This window comes from Gymnoscopelus microlampas (genome assembly GCF_963454915.1).
Source record: "Gymnoscopelus microlampas genome assembly, chromosome: 2".
NCBI lineage: Eukaryota > Metazoa > Chordata > Actinopteri > Myctophiformes > Myctophidae > Gymnoscopelus > Gymnoscopelus microlampas.
Window position 1 is genome coordinate 33,542,975 of NC_139939.1, and position 23,667 is coordinate 33,566,641.

The window sequence follows — 23,667 nt, forward strand, 5'->3', positions numbered from 1 at the left end:
CGGTGAACGAAAACATCCACGACAGACTCTCATGTTAAATTATTATGATGTGCAGTAGCCTAATATATAATCAACATTTCGACTATCGGGTATAAGCCCAGGAATAAGGAATATTTTTACAGATATTAAACTGTAGCCTGGCTATAATTCATGTCGGCCCATAGCATGGCCTGGGTTACGTTTAGACCAAACATTATACTGGGCATCCATCCACACTGGCTTGCTATACGAATACGTCTATTGCTGCATGCACAGAGAGAACTGTCATGAACTGTCATCTGTGAGATATCGCAGATGACAGTTCATCAGTTCTCTAGGGATCTACATAGAGTATGTGGTCAAGCGACCAGACGTGAAATCTGGGCCATTAAAGCAAGCAGGCAGTGGAAAGGGTTAATCAACCCAGCCCATCGCTAGGAGAGAGGAGAACTGACAAGATTCATTTGGACTATGGAGTGATCATGCAGGCATGGGACCCAGATATGACAAAGTGTGCATAATTTAATCTCCCTAATTCATCGAACGTGAGTCAGCAAGGCCTATTGATGATGCTCTTGCTGCTGCAGGACTGGCTCTCAATGACAAGAGCTGTATAGTGCTGGTTCATGCTCTTATGCATAGAAATAAATAATAAAAAACTGTGAAAACGACATGGCTGCATGGCACCATATGGATGTTTATTCAAGCAGAAAAGGTACAGGGAAAACATACAGGGAGAGTCCCTCTTGTTCTCTCTGTATGTCTGGCTTGTGTGTTTGTGTGTAAGAGGAATAGCCTATGTGTACCTCCTGGTTTGTGTGTCTGTCTATCTATCTATGTCTGCCTGGCAGACATTGCGTGCACCACCCAATTACATTAATAGGCCTCCCCTACAAGTCTGACAGTATGTCCAGTCTTTCTGGATGTCTGCCTCATAATTTATCCCACATCATGTTCATTTCCTCCCCTGTATCTCTGACCTCTTTCCTTTCAGTGACGGAGAAGCAGTGGATTTGTTGACCTGGCCACACTGCAGAGTAATTCAATTTTCCAGTTTAGTGGAATGTCCAGAATCCCGTAAGGCATTATTCAATTTATATTGGAATAAAAGGAGTTTTATTCTAGCGTTGTTTACACCAAGAATGCACAGTAAAAGCATCAGTGCTAATTTAACTGAGTGTATAAATGGACCCTTAGAGTTAAATTAACACTGACCGAAAAGGGTCAATTTGGGTCCATTTGTATACTCAGAGCTGAGGATTTTACATGGCAAAGACCAGTGAGTGACCTTTATTGTGGTACACAAGAGTTTATTTATCTATGGCACACACCAATAGCTCCTTTGACTGATGTTTTTCAATGTTTTTCCATAGCTGATGTTGTTGTTAGTTGTGTAAATAAAGCAGATGATTTAGCAATCATTGATGATGAAAGACAGACAGACAGACAGACAGACAGACAGACAGACAGACAGACAGACAGACCGTCAGCCAGCCCAAAAGAGTAGTGCCTTCTTTTACGCTTGATCGAAGCGATCAAACACAACCACAGGATCTGCAACTGCATCTTACTTTGCACCTTATTATGGCATTAACGATGGTAATTACAGGTGTGGTTGTTTAGATTTCAAACTAAATTTTGGCCCTGCACCTTTGCCACCTTCTCTCTCTCTCTCTCACACACACACACACACACACACACACACACACACACACACACACACACACACACACACACACACACACACACACACACACACACACACACACACACACACACACACACACACACACACACACACACACACACACAGACCTACTGATAAGTAGTCAGTCACAGAATGACTACTTATCCCACTACTGATCCCTCACTGCCCAGCCTAATACTGTTATTGATCTAATCAGGATGTTGTAGCGGTGGGGTGAGCTACTGAAGCAGAGATGAGTCTGACTTCCTGGTTCCTGGTGAGTGGCGGGGGGACGCGCCATCGCCTCCCAAGGGAGATGATCTTTGTGGGCCGGGATGACTGTGAACTCATGCTACAGGTACATGAACTCTCCTGGACTACTGCTGAACTCTCATTTATAATCTGTCCAGATTATCACCCGAAGCACTGTAGATTAACATGGATTAGAATGATTGATTTGATCTGGTGTGATTTAGTCCCGCAGTGTTGACAAACAGCACGCTGTTATCAACTATGAGCCAGGAGCAGATGAACATAAAGTTAAGGACCTGGGCAGCTTGAATGGGGTGAGTGTGTTCTTTATCTGTTTAGTTAAACACATACTCTGTAGATTCTACTGTAGTACTGTATCATACAAGCATTCAATGTGCACAAATACTTAAATTATAACAGAAGGGAGCTTTGTCGTAATCCAAATTAGGTTCATAATAGTACTCCAATTGTAAGATATTTTTTGGCAACTATGACTTAAAGTGCAATGACACTTTGGTAGAGGTTTGAGTTGTATAGTTAGTTACCTTGTCATGATGTAACTAATCCAACTGGTGAGATATCTTGCTCTGTGGCTCCATTGATTAGACATTGATTCTCCAAAAATAGTCTCCTCATTGACTTAGATTGCATGGTGAAACATCTCTCAAAGTAACTCTTTCTTTCTTTCTTTCTTTCTTGTCAACTTCATGTTGATTTAGCTATTTGAATTAGGAATAAGACCCAGACTGGATACACAGATTCAAATCTTCAAATAGTAAAATACAGCAGGAAGTTGACATTTTTATCATAAAAGGAATGCAGTACCAGGTTTTGTGATGTTATATACTGGCGGAATCAGCTTTGTTTGTGTTTGTTTATGTGTTTGGAGAGCTGTTTCACCATGCAATGTGCAAGTCTCACACATGAGGAGGCTATTTTTGGAATATCAATTTCGAATCAATGGAACAACGGAGCAAGATATCTCGGCAGCTGTACTACTTACATCATGACAATGTAACTAACTACAAAACAAAAACCTCTACCAAAGTGTCATTGTGCTTTGAAGTTACTCATTATCTTTTAAAAGTGTCATTATTATTATTATTTATTATTATTGTTATGTATACCTTTGTTGATGTTGCTTTTTCATATGGTGGATATCATCATTTTGTCATAACCAATTCCACTTATGTTTACAGACATTTGTCAATGACGTCAGAATACAGGAGCAAATGTACGTCACATTGAAAATGGATGACAAATTGAGGTTTGGATATGATATCCTTTTGTATATTTGTGATTTCCTTCATGTTATTGATCAGTTAACACTGTCATGAGTCACAAGGTTAGTAGGCAGAGACAAACACGTAACTTTATCTGTTCTTGAATAGCTTTGAAAGCTCACTGTACCCTTCCTGTTACATAATAGATAAGGCTATCAGTTTGAGGTTCTATTGCCTGCAAAGAGTTTGTTGTCCTTTTTCCTTAACCTGTTTCACATACTAATCTTTTCACCGTGGCACGAGGAGAGCTGCATGTTCCTGAGGAGGCACTCAAGGTTGGACAGCATGCTGAACGTGTGGTGAATTAGTGGTACCTAGCTAGAAGACCAAGAAAATATGCCTACCAAAAAACAATAGCTAACACTATTGTTTTTCTTCTGCCTCAGCAAATTAAAAGTGCCTGATAAATTGAGTTCAGTCAAGTGTTTTCTGCTGAACTGAGCAAAACTGCTAGAGTTGTCGAGCTTGTTGAATATGCTCTCAATGGACAAAACTGCCCTGGTTGTCCCAGAACATAGAAGACATAACTTGCATGTTGTATATTAGAACTCTGTAACATTCATAGTGTTTGAATAGGTAGAATCAAGTTACTACCTCAAAAACAACTCCTGAAATTCAATAAGCACCTATCTAGCACTACTGTATGTGATAGTCCTATTCAGCTGATACCACTCTAAAACCCACCCTGCTGCTTCCATCTTGTCCTCACCTGTCAGCATGAGAAGTTCAGCAGCCAGCTCCAACTAAGCCAGAGAAAGATTCCTGATGAAGAGGCCTGTCGAGTAGCGGAGGTCAGGCCCTCTGAGCCAGCAGCACCACCAGCATGTGAGGGAGCCACTGCCAAACCTCCTGAAACCAGCCAGGGAGAGGACAAGATGGCAGGTGAGGGAGTTAGGGCATAGCAACTATTTGACATATCAATAGCTCTGCTACCCAACCAATGTAGGGGCCATTTCTCAGTTCCTGTTGTAGTAAATGCAGTCCATATAAGATAGATGGGCTCAAAGGACCATATTGGTGGTCTGGCATGTTTAATCCATTGACCATGACTCACAGTATACTTAACTTGACATAACTGCAGACTATTTTCCAAAGCATACAGTGGTTTGTTTTGTTTTCTTTCTTTTTAAAGCATGGATTATTTCATAAAGTCTAGCCAAAAAATAGTCCCTGGAGAAACGATTTACAACTTCATTTTAAATGTCCGTAACTTGTTAACCACACAATTAGGTCGAAATGTAAACAAACCCAAAGTGGAAAAGTAGAGATATTATTAGGAAAATTAGGAACAAATCGTGCATATTTATGAACGATAAATGGCCAAAGCTGTGAATAGACAATGACGTATTGACACTGGTATGGTCCTTTCATGTGCTATGAGTTGCTCCAAATAACTGATTGGTAAAATCAACCTCTCGTGACCTTTTGCCAGGAGATATATCAGCAATGCACCGGGGTACACCCCTGTATGGTCAGCCTGCCTGGTGGGGAGATGGAGACACTCGTGACCAGCATTCTGGGAGGCAGGATGGACGGACCTCAGACAGGAAGCAAGACGCAACTGAGACAGGTATACAATTATGTGTATACACAAGAACTATAACAACTTCAATATGAGCTTTTCTCACATAATCTGTCTATATGATGCTACTAAAGGTTTGGGCCACGGAGATCTTTGTATCTGTCAGTCCTTGTCCCTTTTATGCCCATATATAGAGATCCCTGATGTCATCAGTATGTGCCCATATATGGGCATGCTGATATGCCCATATGGTCTTTGTTTGATATTATTACACAGAAATAAATGTTTATGGTTGTATCCCCATATTTGAAATAGCCTTTCCTCTTTCACCAACATTGTTTTGCTATTAGCAGCCTTGGGCATTGAGTAAATACTATTTATGATATAGTTAAATTGTAATAGTATATTTGTGACACTAGTACAAACTGTACTACACTGTATATCTTCATATTAATATCTACAGATAGCAAAGACGCCAGGAAGAATGCTGAGGCCCCAACAAGTGGCCTGCTAGGGGCCTCCAATGAAGAGCCAAGCTACTTTGAGATCCCCACCAAAGATGCCCTTGTGGCGGGTAAAGGCATTGGGGAGGCCCCTTCCCGAGACACAGAGGCAGGTGCTGAGGCTGCCCATGGCCACGCTTCCTTCACCATTGAGTTTGACCCTGGGGCCTCAGGTAAAGGGAGTGTCAAAGACCGTGCAGCAAAGGTGGCACCAGAGACCAGGCCACGCCCCAAGAGGGGTGTGGGGCAGGAGCTAAGCCCCCTTCAGACAGCCATGGTGGCCGCAGAGGTCAAAGTTGCAGACTGGTTGGCGCAGAACGAGCTGCCATTGGCTCTTAAAGAGACGGTTGCTGAAGACGATGGGGAAAGTGTGAAAAGTGACCTGCCCGTCCAACTGAGGAGTCTCAAAGGTGTGTATGCACGTATGTACTGTATGTGCATATGGAAGGAATGCTAAGGGGTGAAACTTCACTTCATCCCATAGCACTCTTCCATTTCTTTATATCAGTACTCAGCCTATTTAGATGCCAGTTATATTCAGATATACATTGGTTACTTGTTCACATATGCACATATGCAGATACTGCTGTTTATATTGTACATCATTATTTCTTCATTCCCTCTTTCAGTAACTCTCTGATTGACTCTCTGCCACTGTTCATACTTTCCTCATTTCTTCTTCATACTTCGATCTCTCTTTTCCAACCGCTCCTTCTATCCATACCCTGCACCCATCACCAGGCAGTAAACATGAAGATGGAACTCAGAGCGACTCCGAGAACACCCTGGGCGAACAGCGCAGGATTGCTGCACTAGAGGAGCGCTCTCGGGGGCCGTGGGGGAGCCCAGGGATGAAGATCCGAGAGGGTCGTGCCAATGTGCCCGACGGGCTCTTCGCAGAGGAGGACAGTCCTGCACGTCGCCACAGGTCCTCAGCTCCCAAGGTGGCCGCATCCGGAGGAGACGTGGGGGAGAGGCGTCCAGGTGCAGTACCCTATCAGCAGACTGGCCGAGATGACAGCTACCACCATGGAGATGACCACAGTGACAGAGGGACTTATACAATTGAGCTGGAGAATGGAGATGGAGAGGAAGAGGAAGCTAGGCGAATGATCGACAAGGTGGAGGACAGAGTTGTCAGAGAAAGCATTTGTTACTTTGTCATATACACTCCTGGATCTTACATATCTTCAGTTATTTAACCCATTTAGACCGATTCTAAAAAAGAGTTTTCTGAAAAATTGAACAAAACTGTCAACATTCACCAAAATAAATTCTCTGTAGCAGATGGAAACATGAAATATAAATATATATATATATATATATATATATATATATATATATATATATATATATATATATATATATATATATATATATATATATATATATGTATTTATTTATTTATTTTTTGAGCTTAGACCTTTGGCTTTTACTGAAAATTACTTTCATTTGCCCTAATGCCCTAAATTTATATTGATTAGTTTTTGTTTCCTTTGGTTATAGATTTTTAATGAACATTAGGTGGAATAAAGTCATTTTCAGTAATAGCCAAATGCGTAATCTCTTATTTTTTATTTTTATTTCATGTGTCTATCTGCTACAAAGGCTGATAAATCAATCAATCAATCAATTAGATTATTTATTTAACTCTTTAAATGACAAAAGTGTACATATACATATTTGTGGTGTATTGCAGGTGTTTGGTGTGGAGGAACAGCAGTCTGTACCTGTATCCAGAGTGGGTGGTGCGGACCCCCACAGACACAGGCTCACCACTCAGAGGTCTGCCACAGGGGACAAGAGCAAGCCTGGACGCATGGAGACAGAGGTTCATACAAAATACTCAATAGAGACCAGAATCCATAGTCATTATTATATTACCTTAATGCAAACTGACCAATCAGGTAGATTTATTTCCTCCTTTTTCATCAAACCACGCTGATTCTGACAAAATAAAAATAAATAAAACCTACCTTACTGAAAACAACCCAAGATTAAGTTTTGATAAGGGTTGTGCTTGTCTTCTAAGGCGCTAACACATGACAAGTATCATGTCTTTTGTGCTGTCTGAACCATAAGCCTAACTTATACTTAGTTGTGTGGCGACGCATTGCTCACAACACATTGCATCATGACACGTTGTGAGCTTGTAGATCGTCTATTTCTGGTGTGCGACACGGCGCGCAACCAATTCAAATCAGGCAATAGCTTTCCTAAGGGTAGATTTGTGGTGCCCAGTGCAAACCGATTGTCATGTGTAAGCACTGTTATAGGAGCGCTAATGTTTAGTTCATGGGTTGTTCAGTTTTACACTCTCAAGACGTTTTACACTCTCAAGCTCACAACACGTTGCGTTGTGAGCTTGTAGATCGTCTATTTTCGCAGAATGCTCGCCTATTTTCACTGTTGTTCGCTTATTATGCCATACCCGGAATAGCGACACTAGGATTCATGTGGTTAAATGAACACTGAGGATTTTGCTGTGTATGCTGCCCTGTGCAGGCCCTGTCTGAGGAGCTGGTGGTGGGGGGTCCACGCTGGGTGTCTCAGTGGGCCACACTAGCTGCCAGTCACATCAGGACTGACCCTGAGGGATCAGGGGCAGAGAGCCACGTCTATGTGACAGAAGACAGAGGTACTGCTGTGGGCTCTGCTCTCAAGCTGATTTTAAACCCTATACACTTTCAGAAATACTGTAGCTAATCGACCAACTCTCGGGTCTCTGAAAATTCTGTGCTGAATATTTTGGCTGTTCATTTGGTAAGTAAACCTCATTCGTGCAGGTTGATGCTTTCATTTGCAACCTGATTTCTAAAATATACAATATTTGCACAATAGTTGTGTGGATGTACCCATGACCCAAAGTGCAGTTTAAATTAACGTCAATTAATAACACAAAATAAACACTCCTGGTGTGTATGGTATTACGTTTCAATGTCAGCAGTAAGTACTATGAATCTATTTCTCTTGTACAATTATTAATTTAATTGAATTTAAACCAAAACATCTCTTCATATCAGGGTCCCTAGGACAGAAGCATTTGAAATGGGGGTTCATGGCCTAATAAAAGTCAATTTGGGTGTCCCCCTGATTTAAGCCACGCAGTAAATTATGGAGAATCACATGAAGACTCTTCTATCCATTTCAGCTGAGATCAGTGAGTCCAGTTACTCTGCCTCCTTAGCCTCATCTGGCTACACCGATCGCAAGAGAAGGACCTTGCCACAGCTGCCTGGCGAGGAGCTGGCCATGGGAAGGAGGGCGACAGGCTCTGCCCTGTGCACTGGCATGGGGGAGAAACAAGATACAGAGCTCCAGGAGAAAGAGTGTCAGGTGAAGATGAGCAGGGAGAAGAACAGAACTGCCCATGGGGCCGGAGGCCAGGGCGGAAGTCCCAAGCGTTCCTCCCCGGCCAAGTCGCAGGACAGTGGGGTAGGGAGACCGGGCCAACCGGGTGTAGTGACTAAGCTCCCACCTCGACCGCTGAGCAGCGGGGAGAAGAGACTAGAGGAGGCACGTAGGAGAAAGAAAGAGGAGGAGAAGGCCAAGGACAACAGCGGAAAACCATTTCTGAGGCAGGAGAGTTTTACCGTGGAGAGACCCAGCTCCAGTGTGCCCAATGAGCTCATACCACGCATTGACGGGCACACAAGCAGCAGAATGCATCCCAGGGATGCTAGCATCGACGGTGCCACCCTGCAGAAAGACTCTGAGGCGGTGTCAGCCTTTTTAGAGACAACCGTGTCAGACCAAGGCGATCCACCAAGCCAGTCCATTGATGAGGGTTCCATGTCACCAGAGTCAGACGTGGACACGACCAGCACCCTCAGCCAGGCAGAGGGAGGAAGAAAAGTAATCCAGAGACGACGGACGCTTGCAGCGCAACAGAAGGAGAGGACAGTAGTGTGCTCAGCCTCCAGAGGCCCCGCTGGGAGTCGAGAGACCCACGAGAGGAGGACAAAGCCTAAAATATCTGCCCATCAGCAGCCCAGCCAACCGTGGACTTCCCAAGACCTTACTGACGATGACGTCAACTCCAACTCCCTCCTCTCGGATTCCCAGCCCGCCCCAACCCAGGGGTCCAGGGGCTCACAGGCCAGAGCCCAGACAGTGGGAGCCAGCACTAAATCAAGCCGGGCTAAGATCACTCCAGGCTCCTCTGCAGCCGCTAAACCCGGCACCGGCCCCAAGCCGAGACCCACGCGGTCATCCCTGCTCAGGCGAGCGCGTCTCGGAGACTCATCAGACACGGAGCCGGCTGACTTTGATCGAATGTCAGTAGCCTCTGAGGCCTCCACCGCCAGTTCTACATCCAGGACAGGGATGGCCCGAAGGGGGATGTCCAGAATAGAGGCTCTGGCGCAGCCGAGGAGACCTAGAGTGGGATCTCCTTCGGCCCAGAGTGATTCGGAAGCCACTGTGACCAGGAGTAGAGGTCTGGGAGCTCGGAGTGTGGCGGGGGACTACGCTAGTAGACATGGAATGAGAGCGTCAGGTATGACATCAGCGGCGGTGCCCAGAGCCCGGGCTAACAGCGCCTCCAAGTTGCCCGACAAGAGTAAAGCCGGCGCCTCATATGGGCATGTCACACCTACATGTAAGTCTGTTCTTTTCCCCCAAACACCTCCATGTTCTCAACTGAACATCTTATCATTCTTATCTCTTTGAAGTCTACATTTTAACCCATTCAATCCGGGAACGCATCTCTGTCATTTTAGATGTCTTTGGCTGAAACAAGCTCATAGCGTGGCACCGAGTGCGCTATGCGTTTGTAGATCTGCTATTTTTGAAAAATCGTGAAAATGTGTGCAAATCTTTGATATATATTTTAACATTTGTAAAATATTTTGTTCCAGGGACCTCCAGAAGCAAAGACTTGAATTAAGAATGTTCAAGACTTTCCAAAAATAGCAGATCTAAAGCTTGTAAATCTACTATTTTTTGAATTGCCAAAGTATAAAATAATGGTTATAGCTCAAATCTAAAAATGACACAGATGGGTTCCTGGATTGAATGGTTAAATTGTGGGTTAATGAATTCCCAATCCATACATTGCCATACAGCTAACCTCAAATTGCGATACTCTCCCCATCTCTAGCCACCACACGGTGGCGTCGTGTGCCTGTGGAGTACGCATCCACCTCAGAGGATGAGTACGGCTCCAACCGCCACATGTCCAAGCAGACCCACATGCGGCCCTTCCCCTCCACTCGGGTTGCCCAGCTAGGAGGTTCGGCCCCGGCCACACCCAGCCCTGGAGGAGGGGGCCTGACGTCCCTGAGGCAGCACTCCAGGGAGCAGGACGAGTACATGAGAGACTGGACAGCGCACAGCGAGGAGATCGCCAGGTAAATGAAGTGGGGGGAGTTATAAACGATAATAATTCATGCTTTCATTGCCCTTGTGATATATGGTTGACGTTCAGTGGTGGAAACTAACTACGTACATGTACTCAAGTACTGTACTTAAAGGGGAATTTTGGACTAAGGTTTTCTTACCTTTTCTATGACGTTATGATATCTTAGTATGAATGGTACATTAGAAAAATGCCAATAGGCCTTGCGCTAGATCGCGTATTTTAATAGCTTTTTGGTGTGTTTTTTTGGTGAGATCTGACGTTCATAGTGACAGAACACTGTAAAAAAAAAAACAGAAGTCTCGCTAGACAAGATAGAAATCTCGAGATTTCAATCTCGTCTAGCGAGACTTAGGTTTTGTTTGTTTTTTTTGCATAGTGGAGTTATGGAGTTATGACATTTTTCTACTGTACCATTCATCCTAAGATAAACACGTCACGTCGCATCGCAACGTGTTGTGAGCTTGGCGATCTGCTATTTTCAAACATTTTAGTACATTTACTAAAATATACTAAGTGTATTTTGATGCCAATACCTTTGTAACAGAGTATTTTTATATTGTGGTATTGCTACTTTTATTTAAGTAAAATATCTGAGTACTTTTTCCACCACTGTTGACGTTCATGGAAATATAGCATTTTGTGTTGTTTTGATAACATTTACATTACAAAAGCAAGTTCTATTCTAGTAAGAAGAGTGATGTTGTGTTTGTCAGGATTAGCCAGGACCTAGCCAAAGACCTGGCCATGCTGGCCAGAGAGATCCACGATGTGGCAGGAGAGATTGACTCTGTTAGCCCTGCTGCTACCGACCCTGGAGTTCTGGTACTGTAAACACACCACAGAAACCTGAAAACAATAACCAAGAACATCACAACAGAGGTAGCCTTGCAGATCTCTGTTACATCTGGTGACAAAGCATTAGATGCAGGTTTGTTTGCGGCCATTTTTGCAGCTGTTCTAGAAACTGCATTGAATTTAGATGCCACCAGATTTATCGATAGGCTGAGATGTCCAATCGCCTGGCAATGCGAGACTACAACAGAGTACTTTATATAGTGAGAATAGAGTACTTTATATTTAAATTATTTCTCTTAAGTGTTGGCTCCAGTAGTTTTTTTCTGAACAAGTAACATACAAATGTATTGACATAGCATTGTACACACTGTCCTACAGTTGGATGAGCATGTGTTTGATGATAACCTGGAGGTGGGCGGCCCCGCCGCAGAACAGAGCAGCATTCTTGGAGCCAACGGACGGCCTGTGGAGCTTCGCCCCTGTGGTTCTAATGGACAGGTGTCCCGCTCCATCCGACGACAGACTTGGAACAGAGATGACGTGAGTCCACTGTTCAACGTCATCTACCTATAAAATGCATGGAATCACTGTCTGTCACTGCCACTCGCCACTGCACACCTTCGAGTCATCTGGGACACATGCGCCAAGCATCGGCTAGACGCTGTCCGAGTTATGCCCGGAACAGACACACACACACACAAACACGCGCACGCACACACACACACACACACACACACACACACACACACACACACACACACACACACACACACACACACACACACACACACACACACACACACACACACACACACACACACACAGGTTTTGTTAATTAATAGATACAATAGATAGATGTTTCCAACTTACAGTAAGTTAAAAGATTTTTTTTTTTTAAAGTCTTATCGGCAAAAGTCTTTATGACTGTGGGGCGCTTTTCTTATCATTTTCTGCTATTCTGACAAGCAGAGACAGTGAACTGGAAGTTCACCTGTCACAGACTGGCATTGCAGTCAAATCTGAGATTCCCTACAGTGTAAAGGCAGTATAATACTACTGTATTTGCTACTGCTTGCCACTAGAGGGCGATAGCTATGCATCAAGTCTAAAGGTTTTGTTTCTATGTGCAGTATTATAATGGAAAATTATGTTTTGTGTAGTATCTACAGCATGACAATGTTTGTCAATAATGAAGATCTGAAAATGGCTTAAAATAACTACAATTTATTGTATCAGCTCTGCTTAAATAATGTTTTTGTGATGAACACAGACAGTGATTTCTAAAATAAATAATAACATTGAGAACATATAAGGAAAAAAAATAGTGGTAGCAAATAGAATAGAAAAGAAACAAGAAAAAGACAAATAAATCACAGAAAACGCTGTCAATAGTTCCAAGTACACAGTATCTGGATTTGTACTACGTTTGAAAGGAAAAGGAGTGGCGTGACTTCCAGGGCACAGCAATCAATGTTTCTGCTGCCTTCAAGTCTGGCAAGTCTCACTTGTTTTTTGGTCTGTGTCAGGCTCAGGTTGGAGAGATCATTTAACCACTCAAACCCTCTATACTTGCTAAACTACTACTTAGTTGACCGGGTCCCCTCTTTTTCCCCTCTACGTTAAATCTCTTCAAATGTTCCCCCAGAATAGGGATGCTAGGTTTCAAGAGGTTAAAATGAGTGTCACAGGTTAATGAGGCACCGAAATCTCAAACATCTCAGAGAAGGTTAGAGGCAACCATTTCCCTTCTCTCCAGTCTTGCCACTGGAGATAATTTCCAGAACGTATGCAAATACGTACTAGCAGCCTTCATAGAACACAGAATACAGCTTGGGTCAGCAATCAGTTTCATTGAATAAAGCTTCCTATGTGTCAGATACAACTCATGTGTAAGTAGGGCGGCCGTAGCTGAGTGGATAGCGATGCCATCTGGGAATCGGAAGGTCACCAGTTCAACCCTCGGCTTGTCCAGTCCACTTGTTGAAGTGACCCTGATCCCTAAGCAAGACACTTAACCCCTAACAGCCCCCGTGGGTTCATTTAAGCCATCTGAGCAACCATCAGCTGAGTAAAGTTCTTAACACTCCGGGGGTGTTTTTTTTACATCCACACAAAAAGAGAATAATATGTGGTGATAATGGAATGTAATTTTTATTCAGTACGAGGTTGTGTGTAAAGACCTTTAACTACTTAATACTTTGTGGACCAGTGTGCCCCCAGGGGTCTATACCTGAGCTTGTAGATCGGCTATCTTCACTGAATTTGTGTCTATTTTTGGAGAATGTTATGACATGCTATTATGACATGGCCAGAATAGGGATGCTAGAGTTTATGTGGTTAACCACATAAGATTTTAGTGTTGGCTAATAAAAAATCACACCCAGTGTGAAGTGGGCGGTGTGTGGTCATCACAACATGACTCACTTTTAAAGTCCATACTGCTATTCATAGGGCTGCACATGTGTCATGTGTTTCGCTAGCCAATCACAGTCCTGAATTTGCAAAGTCAGCCAATCACATTACAGTTAGTGGTGATGACACTAGCTGTAATGTGATTGGCTGATATGAAAAAAGTATCGATTTGCATTAACAATGGAAGGGTTAGGGGGTACACAAATCTTTTGGTCGGTGTCCAAAACTCACTTATAGGGGGCGGCTACACCGCCCCAAAAATAGCAGATATACAAGCTCGCTGCGAGCTTGTACATCTTCTATTTTTGAGCATTTCTGGAAAAAAAGTGTTGAATAATAATTTAAAAAAACACACAAATATTCTCTTCTGGGGGTCCCTGCCACCTGATTTAGTAGGCATTCCCTGTCAAATAAACGTATAAATAGAATAAAAAATACAATTGTTTTTATAATCGGCCACAGGTCTTAATGGGTTAAGCTGTAGCAATCCCCCCTTCCCCCCGGTCAGTAATGAGTTGGATCACACTTTGTTCTCTCTGCTTTGCCATATTAATCAAAAATAGATGTTGCAGTTATTACAGTATACCACTGTGAGTAAAAACTATCATGTTGTGTTTTATTTACAATTTCCCTGCAGGCGGTGCTGGACAGCTTACTAATAGCATCTGTCACTCAGCTCTCAGCTAGGATACGCCAATCTGTCGACAAAACAGCAGGCAAAATCAGGTTAGCATCTCGCTACATCACCATCAAAGACATGTTATACTTTAGCCTAAGTTATACTTAACTATGTTAATCTGTACATCTTAAATTAGTACTATTATATATGGTAAAGCGGACAGCCTGACATATGTGTTTCATTCCCATGTCAACTCAAAGTCACAAGCCACTGTTTATCACACATATACCCAATGTCATGCACTTTCATAAACTCCCAATCAATCATTCTACCAGCCACTGTATCACATTTAAATGTAGGTATTCTTAACAAAACCAAAAAGCCTGTCGCCTGTGCTTAATCGATTTGCACTATGCTGTTGCAGATACAATGTGATTTGGGACTTCATTCAGGACTTTTGAAGCTACACGATATTGAATACAGTACATATGATTTAGGACTTCTTTTATAGTCTGATTTTAATATGCTGCTATTTTCAGGCTTTTTTGTGGTCATTTTATGATCCCTTCTTTACTGCTAATTATTTCTTACTCCTTGAACTGCAATCGTGAAAGCCTGCATAAATAAGAGTTTCACCTCACTTTTACCTGTACTTTTATTGTGCCAATAAAGTTGATTGATTGATTGATTGATTGCTTGCTTGATATTCATGTCATTTTGCCGAATTATCTTTTTTTTCCAGAATACTGTTCAAAGATAAAGAACGAAAATGGGAGGAGATTGAGAGCAAACTGCAGGCAGAGCATGACTCCTTACTACTGAACACCTCTAACAAGGTGATGGAGCAGTCTTATTTACCTCACATCATCTGTATCTGTTTAGGGCAGAACTTTTGAAATAGACCAAGTGCTCAAATGAAGCCAGATTGTGTACGATTGGGGCGGACGGAGGGAGACTGGTGCTCACCACACTCTTTGACTCAATGACCCAATCAGTCTTGGAACTTGCTTTGATGTTACTGAACACAGTTACATCATAATTTTGGAAATGGGTGCTGTTGCGATTGGTTAATCCAGACCGTTATTCGAGTTGCCATTTAGCTCCATGTACACAGTAAAATCCTCAGTGTTAATCCTCTTATATTTGTACACACACGAGTTACAAATGGATACATTAAAAGTGAGGATTAGGGTTAGGTTAATGTCTGCAGAATATTTTTTGGGCAGCAGAATTTGGGACTTTTCTTTGTGGAATTCCTGTGGGGACTATACTTACTACTGTAGAAGAGAGTGCTATAGGGCGAAAACTTTAGCACAGTAAAAACATTTATGAGTGCCCTCTCCATTTCATAGGGCCGCCTGTTATAGCAAGTGATGCTGTGGTAAGCTCCAGCAAGTGCACAGCAGGTGCAGAGACCAATGCTGGGGAGTAGATGTGTTTTAAGGAGCATAACTACAATTTCCAGTAGTGTGTGATAGTTTCACTATTTTCCAAATCTACTAGCTTTTGAGTGTTTATTTTTCCCAATGTCTGGGTAGCTTGAACCAAAGCCAATCACAACATTTGTCAAAGCACAGCAGCAAAAAGAGGGTGTTGCAACCCATAAATGTTGTTTACTGTGCTAAAATTGATATAGCACTCACTCAGATATTTTCTGAGCTTTCGTTGAGTCTACGTTTCTCAATGGTAGCCTTGCTGTAGTTTAGCTATTTCCTAAATCAAGTATTTGGTAGTTTCATTAACTTACAATGTCAGAGTAGTCTCCCTAACTCTGGCAGAGATGTACAGTAGTACATGCAGTGACAGCAACTCAGTATAACTCCAATATTTGGGAAAGCCCAAAGATGAACTAAGGTTATCAATTGAATTGGTCCCCATAGTCAAATATTGAAGCCACATTTTAAACTATGTTAAACGATATGCACTTGTTTGACAACTGTAAAGCATTCTGACATAAATTCCAGAGGTAGGACTCTTGGGGAAGTTTGAATAAATCTAGTGTGTGTTGAAAGGAAGTTGGCATTCACACTTAACATAAATACAAATAACAGGAGACACTCCTCACTTTGGAAATGAGAGTTCTCCGGCTTTACTGATATAATTTGGCTAATGCCTGATTTATACTTAGCTGCGCAACTAAGGCTTTGAGGACCTTTAGTGACTCAGTGATCGATTAGGCTTTAGACTCAGACCTAGTATGGATGCCATACAACCCCTATCTTCTCTCTTTTTGTCTCACTTGACTGCTCCCTCTCTAGTCTCTCTGTCAACGTGTCTACTTATTTATTGACGTAATCACAGTGAGTGCTGACATGACACCATTGTGACCTTGTGGCACTTTCAAGGATTGACCCAGAGGTTTTCTTAGTTTTGTGCAGTCTTTTGCACACGGTTTAGGTCCCGGTTGTCTCGACTCATATGAATTAAGGAGAGTGCAACGACACGAAATGTTGTTATTGTCTCAGAAGACTTATGGGCTGTTGTGACGGGTGCAAATATGAAGTCCTAAAAAATATGGCTTCTCTCTGGGACAAGGCTGTAAATCCAAGATTTATCTTGCAGCCTGGCCTCAAGTAACCCCTGAAGAGTTCTATCCATTCACTGCAGTGGCCTTGGAGGCATAAAGTATCAGTTTATACTACTCCGCTGTGAAAGTTTCTCTGTTGGACCAGAGACTAAGGGAACAGAAGTTAATCTTGCTTGCGTTATTGATCAGCTGTTGTGAGTGTTAATCTCTTCAGCTAGGCTTCTCTCAAGTTTCACTTGTTATTCATGTTCATGTTTCTCAACAGGAGATCACCACCATCCTTCAAGACCTTAAGAGAGTTGAGAGGCAACTGCTTGGTATGCATCTTTTTTAAACAAACTATTCTTAAAAGCAGTTTTTCCCAGATATTCATACTCTATCTTCTTAAAACAGAATGCATTTTCCATATTGCCAATGACAACTTTGTGCCATGGAGATAAGACATCTCTCCTTCTGTGTCGTTACCAGCTTGTACAGCAAGCTGGTCTAGAATCACATAGCGAAAAAGGGGAGTGCCCGTGATGTTTTGAATGGTTTGAATGACAATGGGGGCTTGCCCGTCACTTTTTGACGATTGGTTCGAATGGTTGAATGACAGGCTTCTTTTCCCATCGTCCGCTATTGCTGTTCCCAGGGCTACTTTATGCGGATTATGATATGTTTTTGGCTACTTTATTTCGGTTTTAGGGTTAGGGTTAGGTTAGGGTTATGTTATTTAATTCTGATTTTACCGATTTATTATTATTTATTTATTTTCCCAACTTTTTTTGCCGCCTCTCCAAACAGCCGCTCTAGGCGGCCGCCTAGGTCGCCTCTATGGACGCGCCGGCCCTGGCTGTTCCATTAGTAATGTGAATATACATAATTAGAGCATGATTGAACATTTAACAATTTCTCCAAATTGCTCCAAAACCTGTATATCCAATCATTTGGAGCATAAAGAAGTTGAAGGGTATAGTATATTTAATTCTGATAATGATGTACCGTGCATGTTCACATCATATATACTTTACATTAATTAAGACCATTTTTTAAAAATACATTTTTTTAACATTTTGGACAAAATTGCACACATATAGGTGCCCACTCTTTAGTGCCTACTCTTCTTGTATCCCGAGGCCGACAGGACAGACATACATACTGCTGCAGCTTGTTTCTACACAAACTACTCATTTTAGATGTTAAATAGATCAAATAAACAAACTGCTTCACATGAACAATGTTGGTGTTAAGAGATTCGATAGGGGATGTATGTTTTATATAAATAGATTTACAAATAAAAGGGCGTCGGAAACGGTATCCCAGTCAATATACAGTATGTCATTTGTTCTTGTTTGGTAATGTTTAGTAAGATGCAAGGTATAGCCTAACATTAATGTGTAATTTCTTGTTTTTAACTGTGTTTGTTTTAACCAAATAAAACCTCCTTTTGAATGAAGAGTGCTCTTTTTGATACTGATTTTGGTCCCGTCTGACAGTTATCGATGTGATGGTTGACCCAGACGGTACTCTGGATGCCCTGACCTCCCTAGGCCTGACCAGCCCTCTGGGGCCTGATCAGAAGCTTAGTCCCGGAGCTCAGGCAGCTGCTGAGGCAGAGGGTCCCTCCAGCACTCAGTCAGCCCCCAGAGCTGATGGAACCTCCATGGGATCCTGTGGACCTGCAGACCGCTCAGCGACAGCAGGGAGAGACTCCGGACATCATGTGAACAACAATCTCGGACCAGAATGAGAGACCTCACAATTGATGAGAGGGGAGGACTATACTAGATAACCGCCAAACCAATGTGATCAAAGGAAACTTCCTATGGCCAGTGGATGCAGATCCAGGGCTTGATTTTGTATTTGATAGATGGAATGGAACTACACAGTAGGCATCCATCAAGGTGGGTGAAAAAACAAATCACTTCCTTTACAGGGGGCTTTGAATTATAAAGGACGTAAAGAATGGACAGTGACATACAGTATATCCTAAGAGCGAGCACAAGTGTCAAGTGCGAGCCCTTTTTATCAGACTAATGAATCATGTTGGGATTCAATAAAAGACCATTGGGTAATGTGTTCAAATTATTCCAACACTATCAAGTGGTCATTATCATGATATTGAACCAAATAAGTGTTTTGTTCACTTATGAAGGAGCTTTGACAATAATATACAGCAAACGATTTGTTTCTGTATTGCGTGGTGCATTATCATTAACAATATCCAAAACAAATTATCTAATGCAATCTCTTAACATGATGTTTCAGTTCATATCAGAATTCCTGATTGTGTTTTTCTTGGAGTGAAAGTCAGTTTTACCATTGTGCTGCAAGGTATGTAAGTCTTTTTCAGACTAATACAATTGTCAGCAAGCTGACTCACCTTGACACAAACTGGAAACCAAAACGTGATCGGTGCCATTGTGTTAAAGAAATGATTTAAGCGGGTGTGTTTGAAACGCCGTTCTTCCAAATTTCCTGTCCACTGGAGTATTTCTGAAAAAAGTTTCATATATTTTTGGCCTGTGACAGTTGCACTTCCCAATCTCATTGATTCAGATATACATTTTTCAATTCAAGGAAAGACATATTACATTTCCTTTTACTGGGAAATAAGTTATGTACAGTATGTAATTACTTAAATGTTTAAAATAGAAAACTATCCATGCCCTTTTCTTGTGAGGTGGTGGCATGCACAACTAGAGTATCCAATGTAGACAATGTGGTAGTAAAATCTACTAACAAAGATGTAGCTCCCCAGAAAGGTTTTCCTCTTCCAGATGTATAATGTCACAAGTGCCCAGGATCAAACTAATACTAACTATCATTAGTTTTGGAGAACAGTTGATTGGGGGGGCTTTGTTGATTTGCACATGACACAATATATATGGTATCACTCACTACTGAGGTCAATATGAATACTGAATCAGACCTCAGTAACTATTAACATGTAAGTTCAACTGTAAAGAAAACAGGGTTCAAAACATTTGCCTGGATTTGATTGGTTTGACAACTACCTTTCTAATTATAAACATAAACAAATATTGTTTTTGAACCAGCATAAACAGGGGCTACCTCCAAGTCCTTAGATAACAAGTACAGTACAATAAACCATGACCAATGTCATTAAGTTGTTTTTCCAACCTGCCAATGTCTTGCCTCATACCAATGTTTACATATGAATGTAACCTGATCCTAACTATTAAAATATTTCTGCCAAACCGACTTATATAAAGATTAATATAATAGCATTTTGTGCCCGGCACCTACTGTAATTTGTCCTTTGTTCTGATCGAGGCTCAGAGAGTTTATGCTTGAATGTTTTGTATGAAGTTTTTCTTAGTAAGGATGTTAAGTTACAGTAAATGTTAATTTTAATATCTATGTATTGTATGTCAAATTTCCAATAAAATGCATGATATTTATAAATGATTTCTCTTCTCTCTCTCTCTCTCTTCTTCTCACGTCTCTCTCCTGTTTATCCCCTTTACTGTTTAATCTGTCTCTCTGTCTCTCCCCTCTGGCCACTCCCACATTCTGCCCACCTCACCTCCTCATTCCCATCTACACACTCAGACATAAATACGTAGACGCCACATTGGCCGCTGACCACATGACCATAGATAATGTAACGATTTGCATGAGGTTTGGACAAATTCTGCAGGAGTAATATCAAAAAAATTGTTCCGGCCTCCTGAAGAAACTGATCTGTCCAATAGTGCCGGAGATTAGCTATTCACAGACGGACGGATGGACAGACGGACGGGCACACAGACGGACAAAACATAGTCTCCGGCCTTCAGCCGTCCGGCCTGGCGGAGACAATAAGTAATAAGTAATATAATACTCTTCACAAGACAGTAATATTGTAACGTAACATTACCTTAAAATGAAGGTAATAGCTCATATGTAATATATTTCATTTTTAAAGTAACTTGCCCAATACTGTTGTCGACCCACTCAATCTAGTAAAAATTAAGTCTATATCTGGGGCACGTGGCCAGGGAGACCTCAGGAGGATGGCCTGAGGGCAGGGCAGAGGAGTGTGACTGATCTGGATAATGGACAGAATAGGATCACTGGGCGGGGCAGGACAGCACAGGAATGGATGTGCAGGGTTGAAACACCAGAGTGCATATAGTTAGTTTACAGTGGTTCTCAAACCTTTACATTTCAAGGACTCTGAGAGTGTACAAATGGACGCCCAAACCAGACACTTCAGTTTTATTAATCCATTGCGCAGGAAATGAAGAACGGATTACACTAATATAACATTCTCTATAATCAGTAACTTATGGGTGATACTTATGTGTATCAAATATGGTTGTATTCAAGGGCAATCAAAGGCTAGAGCTTATGATGCAAAGGTCAGGATGTGTCTTACATTACACTGTAGGTGCCTCAATGTGGCTGCAGAGTCGGCACACCGGCACTTCTGAATTAAGTGATTGTGAATGTGATTGTCATTACAATTTTACTGTGATCCACAAAAGTGTGACTGTTAATTCCTTGTGTCGATTAGTTGGGTTTTTATCAGCAGTTGCCAGTTAAGCTTATCAAAGACAATAAAATTGTTGTTTGATCTGCTATAACCACACCAGACCATCAGTTTAATTAATCCAGAACACAAGTAATTGCTGGAATTTTAACCAGCAATGTGTGAGTGATAATTCTGTGATATTATTCTATTCCAAGGCAATCAATGTCCATTGGTAGAGCTGGAGAGAGGGATAGCACTGGGAATAAGGCATACCACAGCCGGCTCTTTAAAGGCAATGACATCCAGCACGCTGATTGGTTTTATTAACATAATTCCCAAACCACACCTTTGCATAATGTAAGGGGTAGCGCAGGTGTTTTAGGGATAAGGCTGGTGGCGCAAAATAGCAACTCAGCCACAGGTCGGGAACGCCCCTTGCGCTCCAAATAGTGGGTAACGCGACTTGGGTGCAAAATAGGGCCATGGAAGAAAATTCAAACTGGCCTCATGGTGGTGCTATAACAGGCCACAGATTCACATTTTGTCATATAACACTTGAACCATATTTTTCCCCTGGATTCCTTGGATCATTACGCAACTCCTAAAACTGGATCAGCCCATTTCCACCTGACAAGATTTTCCGCCATGTTGCGTTTTGTTCAACTTTGCTGGCCCACAATAAGCTACCTGGCCTGGTGACCTGTGCTCCGAGGAGCACATTTTTCTAGTTACTTTTTTTGGCAAAAGTTAATTACTTTTACCAAAATGCCCAAATAGAACAATTAAATAGTTTACATATTTTTAATTTAATGTTATATTACTTACCGGTATTTACTGCTAAAAGCAATAAATTACAGTACGTTACCCCCAACACTGGTCAAGAATAATTAGTATTGAAAGGTTCTGGATAAACAATATACCTTATGTAATATCATACTTAGAATTTTTTGAAAACTAATTTAGAAAACTAAAACAGTCTCTCATGAGCAATGCACTCTTTGGACAGGCAGTGGCAGTGCCACTGCCTATAGGGGATGTCTGGGCGTATAGCCAAGGGACATGGATGAGATGTGCAAGGTCACTGAGTTAGATTAAGAGGTTTCAATGTGTGTTAACTGCAAATAATGTATCGATGAGAAGTGCCTTATAGCCTTGATAGGATATAATCAATCGTAGAAGTAATATACGCATGAGTACATAGCTTGCTGAATATTAGTATTGAGTACAATAGTATAGTTATAGGTAGCTGTAGTATACAACCCTCGTAGACGTATTTATGATTCTGACGTTTTCAATCTACGAGAGTTGTAGGGTTCACGCCCCATGGAGACATGGACTTTCTGCACTATGCCCCTCAGATACTCCAAACGTGTACAAATTGAAAATAAAGGTGCTTATCCCAAAGACCCAAATGTTAACTACTTCTACGCGGTAGTAGTTTAATGTAATAATCCATATCTTTCAATAAAGAAGTGTTTTAATGCCGTCTGTGGCCGATTCTGTCGGAAGTTCTCAATGGGCGGTAGTGACGGGTAGTGAGGGGGCGCATCCGGTGAAACCCGGAATTACACTAAATGTAAACAGGAAGTAAACAAGGGTGAAAAAATGGCGTTCGGCCACAAACGCTAGTTTGTAGTACTGTCAGGCCAATAGTGGATAATTCGGACCTATGTTGAAGCAGCTTTAAGAGTCGCTGACACTAGCTTTTTTTCTGTCTGTAGAGGCAAAGTTTGGTTGAAGGTTTAAATTTGATGTACAGCAACTGGATCTGAAAGTCATGACATGTTGAGAGTAACTTTTATAAAAACGGTATATATATATATATATATATATATATATATATATATATATATATATATATATATGTTCTGTGTGTTGGATTAAACAATTGCTCCTTTTTGTCAGGCTGTAAGCGACAGCATTTCAGCAGAGAATTGTTCACCTCATAATCGCTAATAATCTTCTCAATTGCAACTGTACAGTACAAGCCAGTTGTTATTTTTGCATGCTTGCTTCCCTCCTCACGGAATTACCCACTGTGTTTTTCTCTTTCCTTTTTCCTTCACGCCGCTGAATTAAGCCAGATTCATACTTCGTCGTATGACGGTGTTGCGTGGCGAAAACCGTGTGCTGCTTGCTGGGATTTATACATTCTATTTTTGTTTCTGCAGCTTTTGTTTTTCTGTTTCTTCAAACAAATGTACCCGAAAACCATAAAGCTTATAGTGTAACATCAGTAATAAAGAAAATAATACTGCCTGTAC

The 23,667-nt window shown here is 41.7% G+C and overlaps 1 protein-coding gene across 1 annotated transcript; it reads left to right on the forward strand.

Moving 5' to 3' along the window:
* Window positions 1-1,908: 1,908 nt before the first annotated feature.
* On the forward strand, window positions 1,909-18,673 carry cep170ab (centrosomal protein 170Ab; the record flags this gene model as incomplete). Its single annotated transcript, XM_084071019.1, has 18 exons — window positions 1,909-2,024; window positions 2,143-2,232; window positions 3,118-3,206; window positions 3,422-3,476; window positions 3,918-4,083; window positions 4,634-4,771; window positions 5,187-5,636; window positions 5,968-6,347; window positions 6,926-7,057; window positions 7,732-7,864; window positions 8,378-9,826; window positions 10,328-10,577; window positions 11,302-11,410; window positions 11,762-11,923; window positions 14,433-14,521; window positions 15,157-15,250; window positions 17,207-17,258; window positions 18,420-18,673. Exons 1-18 carry the CDS (start codon window positions 1,920-1,922, stop codon window positions 18,671-18,673), a joined length of 4,197 nt encoding a protein of 1,398 aa, XP_083927145.1. The 5' UTR covers window positions 1,909-1,919.
* Between the last annotated feature and the right edge of the window lie 4,994 nt (window positions 18,674-23,667).